The 14061-nt window shown below is 49.5% G+C and overlaps 1 protein-coding gene across 1 annotated transcript in view; it reads right to left on the reverse strand.

Moving 5' to 3' along the window:
• fbln2 (fibulin 2) overlaps positions 1-14061 on the reverse strand; it is a 121111-nt gene that overhangs the window by 93239 nt on the left and 13811 nt on the right. Inside the window, exons 2-3 of the mRNA XM_082967767.1 lie at positions 13230-13825; positions 6334-8518 (exon numbers count right to left, since the gene is read on the reverse strand). Of these exons, the coding sequence (XP_082823893.1) occupies positions 6334-8518; positions 13230-13700 (2656 nt within the window). The 5' untranslated portion in view covers positions 13701-13825. The remainder of the gene's footprint in view (positions 1-6333; positions 8519-13229; positions 13826-14061) is intronic.

Here is a 14061-nt window from a genome sequence, read left to right on the forward strand (position 1 = left end):
ACACCTGGACCAGACATACAGCTGCCAACAGAAACACCTGGACCAGACATACAGCTGACAACAGAAAAAACCTGGACCAGACATACAGCTGCCTCAACAGAAACACCTGGACCAGACATACAGCTGCCAACAGAAAAAACCTGGACCAGACATACAGCTGCCAACAGAAACACCTGGACAAGACACACAGCTGCCAACAGAAACACATGGACCAGACATACAGCTGCCAACAGAAACACCTGGACCAGACATACAGCTGCCAACAGAAACACCTGGACCAGAAATACAGCTGCCTACAGAAACACCTGGACCAGACATACAGCTGCCTCAACAGAAACACCTGGACCAGACATACAGCTGCCAACAGAAACACCTGGACCAGATACAGCTGCATCAACAGAAACACCTGGACCAGACATACATCTGCATATAGAAACACCTGGACCAGACATACAGCTGCCAACAGAAACACCTGGACCAGACATACAGCTGCCAACAGAAACACCTTGACCAGACATACAGCTGCCAACAGAAACACCTGGACCAGACATACAGCTGCCAACAGAAACACCTGGACCAGACATACAGCTGCCAACAGAAACACCTGGACCAGACACACAGCTGCCAACAGAAACACCTGGACCAGACACACAGCTGCCAACAGAAACACCTGGACCAGACACACAGCTGCCAACAGAAACACCTGGACCAGACACACAGCTGCCAACAGAAACACCTGGACCAGACATACAGCTGCCTACAGAAACACCTGGACCAGACATACAGATGCCTACAGAAACACTTGGACCAGACATACAGCTGCCAACAGAAACACCTGGACCAGACATACAGCTGCCAACAGAAACACCTGGACCAGACACACAGCTGCCAACAGAAACACATGGACCAGACATACAGCTCCCAACAGAAACACCTGGACCAGACATACAGCTGCCAACAGAAACACCTGGACCCGACATACAGCTGCCTACAGAAACACCTGGACCAGACATACAGCTGCCTCAACAGAAACACCTGGACCAGACATACAGCTGCCAACAGAAACACCTGGACCAGATACAGCTGCATCAACAGAAACACCTGGACCAGACATACATCTGCATATAGAAACACCTGGACCAGACATACAGCTGCCAACAGAAACACCTGGACCAGACATACAGCTGCCAACAGAAACACCTTGACCAGACATACAGCTGCCAACAGAAACACCTGGACCAGACATACAGCTGCCAACAGAAACACCTGGACCAGACATACAGCTGCCAACAGAAACACCTGGACCAGACACACGGCTGCCAACAGAAACACCTGGACCAGACACACAGCTGCCAACAGAAACACCTGGACCAGACACACAGCTGCCAACAGAAACACCTGGACCAGACACACAGCTGCCAACAGAAACACCTGGACCAGACATACAGCTGCCTACAGAAACACCTGGACCAGACATACAGATGCCTACAGAAACACTTGGACCAGACATACAGCTGCCAACAGAAACACCTGGACCAGACATACAGCTGCCAACAGAAACACCTGGACCAGACACACAGCTGCCAACAGAAACACATGGACCAGACATACAGCTCCCAACAGAAACACCTGGACCAGACATACAGCTGCCAACAGAAACACCTGGACCCGACATACAGCTGCCAACAGAAACACCTGGACCAGACATACAGCTGCCTCAACAGAAACACCTGGACCAGACATACAGCTGCCAACAGAAACAGCTGGACCAGATACAGCTGCATCAACAGAAACACCTGGACCAGGCATACATCTGCCTACAGAAACACCTGGACCAGACATACAGCTGCCAACAGAAACACCTGGACCAGACATACAGCTGCCAACAGAAACACCTTGACCAGACATACAGCTGCCAACAGAAACACCTGGACCAGACATACAGCTGCCAACAGAAACACCTGGACCAGACATACAGCTGCCAACAGAAACACCTGGACCAGACATACAGCTGCCAACAGAAACACCTGGACCAGACATACAGCTGCCAACAGAAACACCTGGACCAGACATACAGCTGCCTACAGAAACACCTGGACCAGACATACAGCTGCCAACAGAAACACCTGGACCAGACATACAGCTGCCAACAGAAACACCTGGACCAGACATACAGCTGCCAACAGAAACACCTGGACCAGACATACAGCTGCCAACAGAAACACCTGGACCAGACACACAGCTGCCAACAGAAACACATGGACCAGACATACAGCTGCAAACAGAAACACCTGGACCAGACATACAGCTGCCAACAGAAACACCTGGACCCGACATACAGCTGCCTACAGAAACACCTGGACCAGACATACAGCTGCCTCAACAGAAACACCTGGACCAGACATACAGCTGCCAACAGAAACAGCTGGACCAGATACAACTGCATCAACAGAAACACCTGGACCAGACATACATCTGCCTACAGAAACACCTGGACCAGACATACAGCTGCCAACAGAAACACCTGGACCAGACATACAGCTGCCAACAGAAACACCTTGACCAGACATACAGCTGCCAACAGAAACACCTGGACCAGACGTACAGCTGCCAACAGAAACACCTGGACCAGACATACAGCTGCCAACAGAAACACCTGGACCAGACATACAGCTGCCAACAGAAACACCTGGACCAGACATATAGCTGCCAACAGAAACACCTGGACCAGACATACAGCTGCCAACAGAAACACCTGGACCAGACATAGAGCTGCCAACAGAAACACCTGGAACAGACACACAGCTGCCAACAGAAACACCTGGACCAGACATACAGCTGCCTACAGAAACACCTGGACCAGACATACAGCTGCCTACAGAAACACCTGGACCAGACATACAGCTGCCTACAGAAACACCTGGACCAGACATACAGCTGCCTCAACAGAAACACCTGGAACAGACACACAGCTGCCAACAGAAACACCTGGACCAGACATACAGCTGCCTACAGAAACACCTGGACCAGACATACAGCTGCCTACAGAAACACCTGGACCAGACATACAGCTGCCAACAGAAACACCTGGACCAGACATACAGCTGCCAACAGAAACACCTGGACCAGACATACAGCTGCCAACAGAAACACCTGGACCAGACACACAGCTGCCAACAGAAACACCTGGACCAGACACACAGCTGCCAACAGAAACACCTGGACCAGACACACAGCTGCCAACAGAAACACCTGGACCAGACACACAGCTGCCAACAGAAACACCTGGACCAGACATACAGCTGCCTACAGAAACACCTGGACCAGACATACAGATGCCTACAGAAACACTTGGACCAGACATACAGCTGCCAACAGAAACACCTGGACCAGACATACAGCTGCCAACAGAAACACCTGGACCAGACACACAGCTGCCAACAGAAACACATGGACCAGACATACAGCTCCCAACAGAAACACCTGGACCAGACATACAGCTGCCAACAGAAACACCTGGACCCGACATACAGCTGCCAACAGAAACACCTGGACCAGACATACAGCTGCCTCAACATTAACACCTGGACCAGACATACAGCTGCCAACAGAAACAGCTGGACCAGATACAGCTGCATCAACAGAAACACCTGGACCAGACATACATCTGCCTACAGAAACACCTGGACCAGACATACAGCTGCCAACAGAAACACCTGGACCAGACATACAGCTGCCAACAGAAACACCTTGACCAGACATACAGCTGCCAACAGAAACACCTGGACCAGACATACAGCTGCCAACAGAAACACCTGGACCAGACATACAGCTGCCAACAGAAACACCTGGACCAGACATACAGCTGCCAACAGAAACACCTGGACCAGACATACAGCTGCCAACAGAAACACCTGGACCAGACATACAGCTGCCTACAGAAACACCTGGACCAGACATACAGCTGCCAACAGAAACACCTGGACCAGACATACAGCTGCCAACAGAAACACCTGGACCAGACATACAGCTGCCAACAGAAACACCTGGACCAGACATACAGCTGCCAACAGAAACACCTGGACCAGACACACAGCTGCCAACAGAAACACATGGACCAGACATACAGCTGCAAACAGAAACACCTGGACCAGACATACAGCTGCCAACAGAAACACCTGGACCCGACATACAGCTGCCTACAGAAACACCTGGACCAGACATACAGCTGCCTCAACAGAAACACCTGGACCAGACATACAGCTGCCAACAGAAACAGCTGGACCAGATACAGCTGCATCAACAGAAACACCTGGACCAGACATACATCTGCCTACAGAAACACCTGGACCAGACATACAGCTGCCAACAGAAACACCTGGACCAGACATACAGCTGCCAACAGAAACACCTTGACCAGACATACAGCTGCCAACAGAAACACCTGGACCAGACATACAGCTGCCAACAGAAACACCTGGACCAGACATACAGCTGCCAACAGAAACACCTGGACCAGACATACAGCTGCCAACAGAAACACCTGGACCAGACATATAGCTGCCAACAGAAACACCTGGACCAGACATACAGCTGCCAACAGAAACACCTGGACCAGACATAGAGCTGCCAACAGAAACACCTGGAACAGACACACAGCTGCCAACAGAAACACCTGGACCAGACATACAGCTGCCTACAGAAACACCTGGACCAGACATACAGCTGCCTACAGAAACACCTGGACCAGACATACAGCTGCCTACAGAAACACCTGGACCAGACATACAGCTGCCTCAACAGAAACACCTGGAACAGACACACAGCTGCCAACAGAAACACCTGGACCAGACATACAGCTGCCTACAGAAACACCTGGACCAGACATACAGCTGCCTACAGAAACACCTGGACCAGACATACAGCTGCCTACAGAAACACCTGGACCAGACATACAGCTGCCTCAACAGAAACACCTGGACCAGACATACAGCTGCCAAAAGAGAAACACCTGGACCAGACACACAGCTGCATCAGCAGAAACACCTGGACCAGACACACAGCTGCCTACAGAAACACCTGGACCAGACATACAGCTGCCAACAGAAACACCTGGACCAGACATACAGCTGCCAATGGAAACACCTGGACCAGACATACAGCTGCCAACAGAAACACCTGGACCAGACACACAGCTGCATCAGCAGAAACACCTGGACCAGACACACAGCTGCCTACAGAAACACCTGGACCAGACATACAGCTGCCAACAGAAACACCTGGACCAGACATACAGCTGCCAACAGAAACACCTGGACCAGACATACAGCTGCCAACAGAAACACCTGGACCAGACATACAGCTGCCAACAGAAACACATGGACCAGACATACAGCTGCCAACAGAAACACCTGGACCAGACATACAGCTGACAACAGAAACACCTGGACCAGACATACAGCTGCCAACAGAAACACCTTGACCAGACATACAGCTGCCAACAGAAACACCTGGACCAGACATACAGCTGCCAACAGAAACACCTGGACCAGACATACAGCTGCCTACAGAAACACCTGGACCAGACATACAGCTGCCTACAGAAACACCTGGACCAGACATACAGCTGCCTCTACAGAAACACCTGGACCAGACATACAGCTGCCAACAGAAACACCTGGACCAGACATACAGCTGCCTCAACAGAAACACCTGGACCAGACATACAGCTGCCAACAGAAACACCTGGACCAGACATACAGCTGCCAACAGAAACACCTGGACCAGACATACAGCTGCCAACAGAAACACCTGGACCAGACATACAGCTGCCTACAGAAACACCTGGACCAGACATACAGCTGCCTACAGAAACACCTGGACCAGACATACAGCTGCCTCAACAGAAACACCTGGACCAGACATACAGCTGCCAACAGAAACACCTGGACCAGACATACAGCTGCCTCAACAGAAACACCTGGACCAGACATACAGCTGCCAACAGAAACACCTGGACCAGACATACAGCTGCCAACAGAAACACCTGGACCAGACATACAGCTGCCTACAGAAACACCTGGACTAGACATACAGCAGCCTACAGAAACACCTGGACCAGACATACAGCTGCCAACAGAAACACCTGGATCTTTGTCCACATTATGAACCTGGCCACTCATTTAACTTTAAAACTATGGCGCTTTCAACCCACTCAGCTTCCAGATACTAAACAATAAAGAACTTCCAGGTTCAGTCAAGAACGTCCAGGTTCAGTCAAGAACGTCCAGGTTCAGTCAAGAACGTCCAGGTTCAGTCAAGTGTTTTACTCACCCTCCTGAGTCTTTGGGAGAAAGACTGGAACATATCCCCTCTCCTCTTCCTCCTTCTCATGGTCCTCCGCATCATTGCTCTGCAGGTTGAATAGTGTCTGGGACTGCTTGTGGAGAGGCTCACTTCCGTGGTGACCTAGGTCAGCTGATACCCTGAGAGAAGGCTGGCTGGTTGGGCTGAATCTCACCCTGGAAGGAGTATGGTGCTGCTCTGGGTCCCTGGGAGCTGGGTGATGGGGATCAGGCTGTCTGTGGGTTGTGTGGTGGTTCAGCTCTCTGGGAGTTGTAGTTCTGACTGCATGGGGGTCAGGCTTCCTGGTCAGGGTATGGTGATCCGGCTGTCTGTTGAGGCTGTGGTGCTCAGCTTGTCTTGGGATTGTAGTTCTGACTGTGTTGTGGTCAGGCAGTCTTGGATATATAGTTCTGTCTGTGTGGACCTCATACTCCTTGTGAGGCTTCCTGTGGGTGGTGCGGTCCTGATTCCTTCTGGGGGATGTAGTACTATGTTCTACTGTAGTGCGGTCCTGATTCCTTCTGGGGTATGTAGTACTGTGTTCTACTGTAGTGTGGTCCTGATTCCTTCTGGGGGATGTAGTACTGTGTTCTACTGTAGTGTTGTCCTGGTGACTTCTGGGGGATGTAGTACTGTGTTCTACTGCAGTGTTGTCCTGGTGACTTCTGGGGGATGTAGTACTGTGTTCTACTGCAGTGTTGTCCTGGTGACTTCTGGGGGGTGTAGTACTGTGTTCTACTGCAGTGTTGTCCTGGTGACTTCCAGCTTCTCTGACACCTGCAACCTTCACATGGTTGCTAGGGGTACTCTTCTCTCTCTCTTCTTCTCTCCTTTCTCTCTCCTCCTCTCCTCCTCCTCTCCTCCCCTGTTTATCCAAATCTACATCATAAGACACGTCTCTCCACCCAGGTCCTGTGGTATTCTCCAATGAATCTACTCTCTCCTCCTCCTCCTCCTCTTCCTCCTGCTCCCCCTCCATCCCTCTATCCCAGCTCTCCAGTGCGTCCCCAGCCCTGGCCCCTTGAGAGTGAGGGTGAATCTGGCTCTCCGAGGGTCTGTTCCAGGTCGAGGTGGTATCCTGGTGGCTGGAGCTGGTACTGCGGGAGTTGGTCTCTACTGTGGTGTCTTCAAGCTGGCTAGAAGTGGTCTGTTCTACTGTCACTGGGCTGTCAGTAACTGGGCTGCCTGTCTCTCCGAACCCGTCTGTGGTGGCCTTGTAAAGTTCAAATGTCATCAACCTGTCTGTTTTCTTCAGCTTGTCTGTCAGCTTCACCCTACCTATACGCTGAGATCTGTCTGTCTCTGTCGATCTGTCTGTCTGCCTTAGCCTGTCTGTCTGCCTTAGCCTGTCTGTCTGCCCTAGCCTGTCTGTCTGCCCTAGCCTGTCTCTCAGTCCTACTCTGTCTGTAACCATACTGTCTGTGGTTGGCTCATGGACTCCATATATCTCCCTCAACTCATGCTTATCTCTACTATCATATCCCTCGTTACCGTAGCCCTTATCAGCCCAATCATCAGGCTTATCATAGCTCTTACTATTACCTCTGTCGTGCCGCGGCTGTGTTTCCCGTGTCCCAGGGTAGGAGACAGAGATGAGAGAGGAGGACGGCGTAGGGTAGACCGGATCATTCACAGGGGGTTCTGATGCGTCCGTAGTAGGGTAGTCATAGTCCCTATCCTCAGTCATGTGGTCTGGTTTGAACAGGGGCAGGTGGTCCGAGGGAATAGGGGCATCGAACGGGAACGGGAGGACGTGTGGGCTGTTGGATGGTGGACGTTTTGGTCCGTTGAAAGGGTATGGAGGACGGTTGTAGGGGGGTACGCCTATAGCCTGTGTATCCTGTGTGCTATAGGAGGGTTTAGCATGTCTGTCTCTCTCCGTCTCTCTCAGTTTGTCCTGTGTGAGGTAGGGGGGTTTAGCATGTCTGTCTCTCTCCGTCTCTCTCAGTTTGTCCTGTGTGTTGTAGGGGGGTTTAGCATGTCTGTCTCTCTCCGTCTCTCTCAGTTTGTCCTGTGTGTTGTAGGGACGGATAGTGGGATATGTAGGGTGTCCAGGGTGACCCTCCTGTATGGTGGCCAGCATGGGTTTGTGGGGGTCACCGGGGTTGCTGGGATCACAGTCTGGGACAGGGTAGCACATCAGCTGACCTCCGTCGGACGGACAGTGGCACGCCTGGAGGAACATCGTTAGAACCTTGTTAAAACAGACATTACAACATTACTAGAACACCTGGTGGAACATCATTAGAACCTTGTTACAACATTACTAGAACACCTGGTGGAACATCGTTAGAGCGTTGTGATGACAATGTTTAAGTTAGGTTACACAGGACATTCCCTTAATGTTGTAAGAATGTTGGCAGAACACCTGGTCTTAGTTCTTTAAAATGTTCCCAGAGCATTTAATTAAGTTATGGGAGTAGTCTGGGATGTGGCAAGAATAGTCTTGTGATATTCACATAGGTTACACAATGTTCCACAATTTCCTTGAGATGTTTCAAAAACTTGATTGGAGTCCACCTGTGGTAAATTCAATTGATTGGACATGATTTTGGCAAGGCACATACCTGTCTATATAAGGTCCCACAGTTGACAGTGCATGTCAGAGCAAAAACCAAGCTATGAGGTCGAAGGAATTCCTCTGAGACAGGATTGTGTCGAGGCACAGATCTGGGGAAGGGTACCAAAAAATGTCTGCAGCATTGAAGGTCCCCAAGAACACAGTATATTTATGTATTTATTTATTTCACCTTTATTTAACCAGGTAGGCAAGTTGAGAACAAGTTCTCATTTACAACTGCGACCTGGCCAAGATAAAGCAAAGCAGTGCGACACAAACAACACAGAGTTACACATGGAATAAACAAGCGTACAGTCAATAACACAATAGAAAAGTCTGTATACAGTGTGTGCAAATGTAGTAAGATTAGGGAGGAAAGGCAATAAATAGGCCGTAGTGGCGAAATAATTACAATTTAGCAATTAAACACTGGAGTGATAGATGTGCAGAAGATGAATGTGCAAGTAGAGATACTGGGGTGCAAAGGAGCAAAACAATTAATTACAACATGGGGATGAGGTAACTATTTACAGATGGGCTATTTACAGGTGCAATGATCGGTAAGCTGCTCTAACAGCTGATGCTTAAAGTTAGTGAGGGAGATATCAGTCTCCAGCTACCGTGGCCTCCATCATTCATAAATGGAAGCTTGGAACCACCAAGACTAGAGCTGGTCGCCCGGTCAAACTGAGCAATCAAGGGAGAAGGGCCTTGTTCAGGGAGGTCACTCTGACAGAACTCCAGAGTTCCTCTGTGGAGATGGGAGAACCTTGCAGAAGGACAACCATCTCTGCAGCACTCCACCAATCAGGCCTTAATGGTAGAGTGGCCAGATGGAAGAGGGGTTAGAGCGTTGGGCCAGTAACCAGCAGGTAGCCTACTGGTTAGAGCACTGGGCCAGTAACCAGCAGGTAGCCTACTGGTTAGAGCGCTGGACCAGTAACCAGCAGGTAGCCTAGTGGTTAGAGCACTGGGCCAGTAACCAGCAGGTAGCCTACTGGTTAGAGCACTGGGCCAGTAACCAGCAGGTAGCCTAGTGGTTAGAGCGCTGGGCCAGTAACCAGCAGGTAGCCTAGTGGTTAGAGCGCTGGGCCAGTAACCAGCAGGTAGCCTAGTGGTTAGAGCGCTGGGCCAGTAACCAGCAGGTAGCCTAGTGGTTAGAGCGCTGGGCCAGTAACCAGCAGGTAGCCTAGTGGTTAGAGCGCTGGGCCAGTAACCAGCAGGTAGCCTAGTGGTTAGAGCGCTGGGCCAGTAACCAGCAGGTAGCCTAGTGGTTAGAGCGCTGGGCCAGTAACCAGCAGGTAGCCTAGTGGTTAGAGCGCTGGGCCAGTAACCAGCAGGTAGCCTAGTGGTTAGAGCGCTGGGCCAGTAACCAGCAGGTAGCCTAGTGGTTAGAGCGCTGGGCCAGTAACCAGCAGGTAGCCTAGTGGTTAGAGCGCTGGGCCAGTAACCAGCAGGTAGCCTAGTGGTTAGAGCGCTGGGCCAGTAACCAGCAGGTAGCCTAGTGGTTAGAGCGCTCGGCCAGTAACCAGCAGGTAGCCTAGTGGTTAGAGCGTTGGGTCAGTAACCGAAAGGTTGCTAGATCGAATCGCTGAGCTGACAAGGTAAAAATCAGTCGTTCTGCCCCTGAACAAGGTCGTCATTGCAAATAAGAATTAGTTCTTAACTGACTTACCTAGTTAAATAAAGTTTTGTAATAAATGTGCTAATTTTTGCTTTGTCATTATGGGGTATTGCGTGTAGATTGATGAGGGGGAAAAAAACTAGTTAATACATTTTATAATAAGGCTGTAACGTAACAAAATGTGGAAACAGTCAAGGGGTCTGAATACTTTCCAAAGGCACTGAACAAAAATATTAACGCAATATGCAACAATTTTATATAAAGAAATCAGTCAAATTAAATACATTCATTAGGCCCTAATCTATGGATTTCACATGACTGGGAATACAGATATGCATCTATTGGTCACAGATACCATTAAAAACAAAATGTAGGTGTGTGGATCAGAAAACCAGTCAGTATCTGGTGTGACCACCATTTGCCTCATGCAGCGCGACACATCTCCTTTCGATAGAGGTGATCAGGCTGTTGATTGTGGCCTGTCGAATGCTGCCCCACTCCTCAATGGCTGTGCTAAGTTTCTGGATGTTGGTGGGTACTGGACCACGCTGTCGTACACGTCGATCCAGAGCATCCCAAACATGCTCCATGGGTGACATGTCTTGCGAGTATACAGGCCTGGGACATATTCAGCATCCAGGAATTGTGTCCAGATCCTTGCGACATGGGGCCGTGCATTATCATGCTTATTATACATGAGCTGATGGTGGCGGATGAATGGCACGACAATCGGTCTCAGGATCTCGTCACGGTATCTCTGTACATTCAAATTGCCATCGATAAAATGCAATTATGTTCATTGTCCTCCACCATGGGGCACTCTGTTCACAACATTGACATCAGCAAACCGCTCGGCCAAACAGCCGTCGCCGTCTGCTTGGTACAGTTGAAACCGGGATTCACCTGTGAAGAGCACATTTCTCCAACACACCAGTGGCCATTGAAGGGGAGCATTTGCCCACTGAAGTCAGTTACGACGCCAAACTGTAGTCAGGTTAAGATCCTGGTAAGGACTATATGCTTCCCTGAGACGGTTTCTGGCAGTTTGTGCAGAAATTCTTCAGTTGTGTAAACCCACAGTGTCATCAGCTGTCCGGGTGGCTGGTCTCAGACGATCCCGCAGGTGAAGAAACCGGAGGTGGAGGTCCTGGCTACACGTGGTTACACGTGGTCTGCGGTCGTGAGGCCGGTGGGACGTACTGCAACATTTTCTAAAACAACATCGGAGGCGGCTCTCTGGCAAAAGCTTCGGTGGACATTCCTGCAGTCTGTGCATCTGTGTAATTCTCTCTCAAGGCTTTATTGTCATGGGGAACATATTTTTACATTGCCAAAGCAAGTGAAATAGATAAACAAAAGTGAAGTAAACAATTAAAAAAAAATAACTGTAAACATTACACTCACAAAATTTGTAAAAGAATAAAGACATTTCAAATGTCATATTATGTATATATACAGTGCTGTAATGATGTGCAAATAGCTAAAGTACAAAAGGGAAAATAAATAAACATAAATATGGGTTGTATTTACAATGGTGTTTGTTCTTCACTGGTTACCCATTTCTTGTGGGAACAGGTCACAAGAATGTTCTTGCAAAAACCCAGACAACTCTCATAAGTTAATGAAATGTTCTGGGTACCTTTAAAGAACTTAGACCAGCTGTTCTGTCAGCATTCTTATGACATTAAGGGAATGTCCTGTGCAACATAATTTAAACATTGTATGAACGTCATCCCAACTGGACAGTGTTTTCGGAACCTATAGCTTAAATGTGTTCTAGGAACGCTCTTGCAACATCAGGCGAATGATTTATACAAACATTCTATAATCATCGGCACGATTGGGAACTTTCACAGAAGCCATTTTGTTTTGCTGGGAAGACATTGAGAATCTATTGACCAAAAAGTTGGTTTGAGATCTAAACTATAGTTCACCACACCATCTCTGGAACGGCACCTAAAGACAGGCATTGTGCTAGAATAGCAGACAGGTAGCACGTAGCAGACAGGTAGACAGACAGACTTCACAGGTAAAGGTAGATAGACAGCCAATGTGCTAGAATAGCAGACAGGTAGCACGTAGCAGACTGGTAGACAGACAGACTTCACAGGTAAAGGTAGATAGACAGCCAATGTGCTAGAATAGCAGACAGGTAGCACGTAGCAGACTGGTAGACAGACAGACTTCACAGGTAAAGGTAGATAGACAGCCAATGTGCTAGAATAGCAGACAGGTAGCACGTAGCAGACAGGTAGACAGACAGACTTCACAGGTAAAGGTAGATAGACAGCCAATGTGCTAGAATAGCAGACAGGTAGCACGTAGCAGACTGGTAGACAGACAGACTTCACAGGTAAAGGTAGATAGACAGCCAATGTGCTAGAATAGCAGACAGGTAGCACGTAGCAGACAGGTAGACAGACAGACTTCACAGGTAAAGGTAGATAGACAGCCAATGTTCTAGAATAGCAGACAGGTAGCAGGTAGCAAACAGGTCGCTGGTTGTAGACAGGTAGCAGACAGGAAGCAGACAGACTTCACAGGTAAAGGTAGATAGACAGCCAATGTGCTAGAATAGCAGACAGGAGACAGGTAGCAGACAGGTCGCAGACAGACTTCACAGGCAAAAGGGACAAGGGTACAGGTAAAGGTAAATAACCGACAGACTTCACAGGTAAAGGTAGAAAGAACCAGACTGACCTCACAGGCAACAAGGTGAAAGGAGTGTCCGGCCTCGTACTTCTGGTTGTCATGGACACAGCCGACACGTTCGCAGGTGACACAGCCGTCAGCCGGCTCAGACACCTCGATGCAGTTAGCAGGTACGTCAGGACAGGGCATGAAGTGACAGCCAATCCGGCCGCCGCCTTCCGGGCACGAACACTCTGTACTCCCGAAGTCCACGAAGTAGGACTGCCCCTCGGGAACATGTCCATTCTTAAAGCCGGCGTGGACACAGTCGTAGTACTGGTAACCCTCACAGGTACAACCAGTCTGAACGCAGGTAGTACAGCAAGCCTCAGCTTCCAGATGCTCCTCAATACAGTTACTCAGATCAGGGCAGTCTACACCTGTACAGTCCTTCTGGCCCAGGCTACCACTCACACTCAGCAGGAGGAGGACAAGGGCACTTTGATATAATGTCTGTTCAACTGGTGGGAGACCAGCCATGATGACACCAGATGGATTGAAAGCTATGAGGAGTGAAGATGTTTTTCACAGTGTTTTGAGGTTTGGCTTTGTAGTCTTCCTCAAGGATTCAGACACTATCTCTGTTCTCAAGAATCACTACCACTCTACAGAGAAAGAGAGGGAGACAGATAGAGAGAGAGAGGGGGTGTTGGAGGGAGGGAAAGAGAGAGGGAAATAGAGAGGGGTTTAGAGAGAGAGAGAGAGAGAGGGAAAGAGAGAGGGAAATAGAGAGGGGTTTAGAGAGAGAGGGAAAGAGAGAGGGGTTTAGAGAGAGAGAGAGAGAGAGAGAGAGAGAGAGGGGGGGGTGTTGGAGGGAGGGAAATAGAGAGGGGTTTAGAGA

Source organism: Salmo salar, chromosome 22, assembly GCF_965601325.2.
Source record: "Salmo salar chromosome 22, fSalSal1, whole genome shotgun sequence".
NCBI lineage: Eukaryota > Metazoa > Chordata > Actinopteri > Salmoniformes > Salmonidae > Salmo > Salmo salar.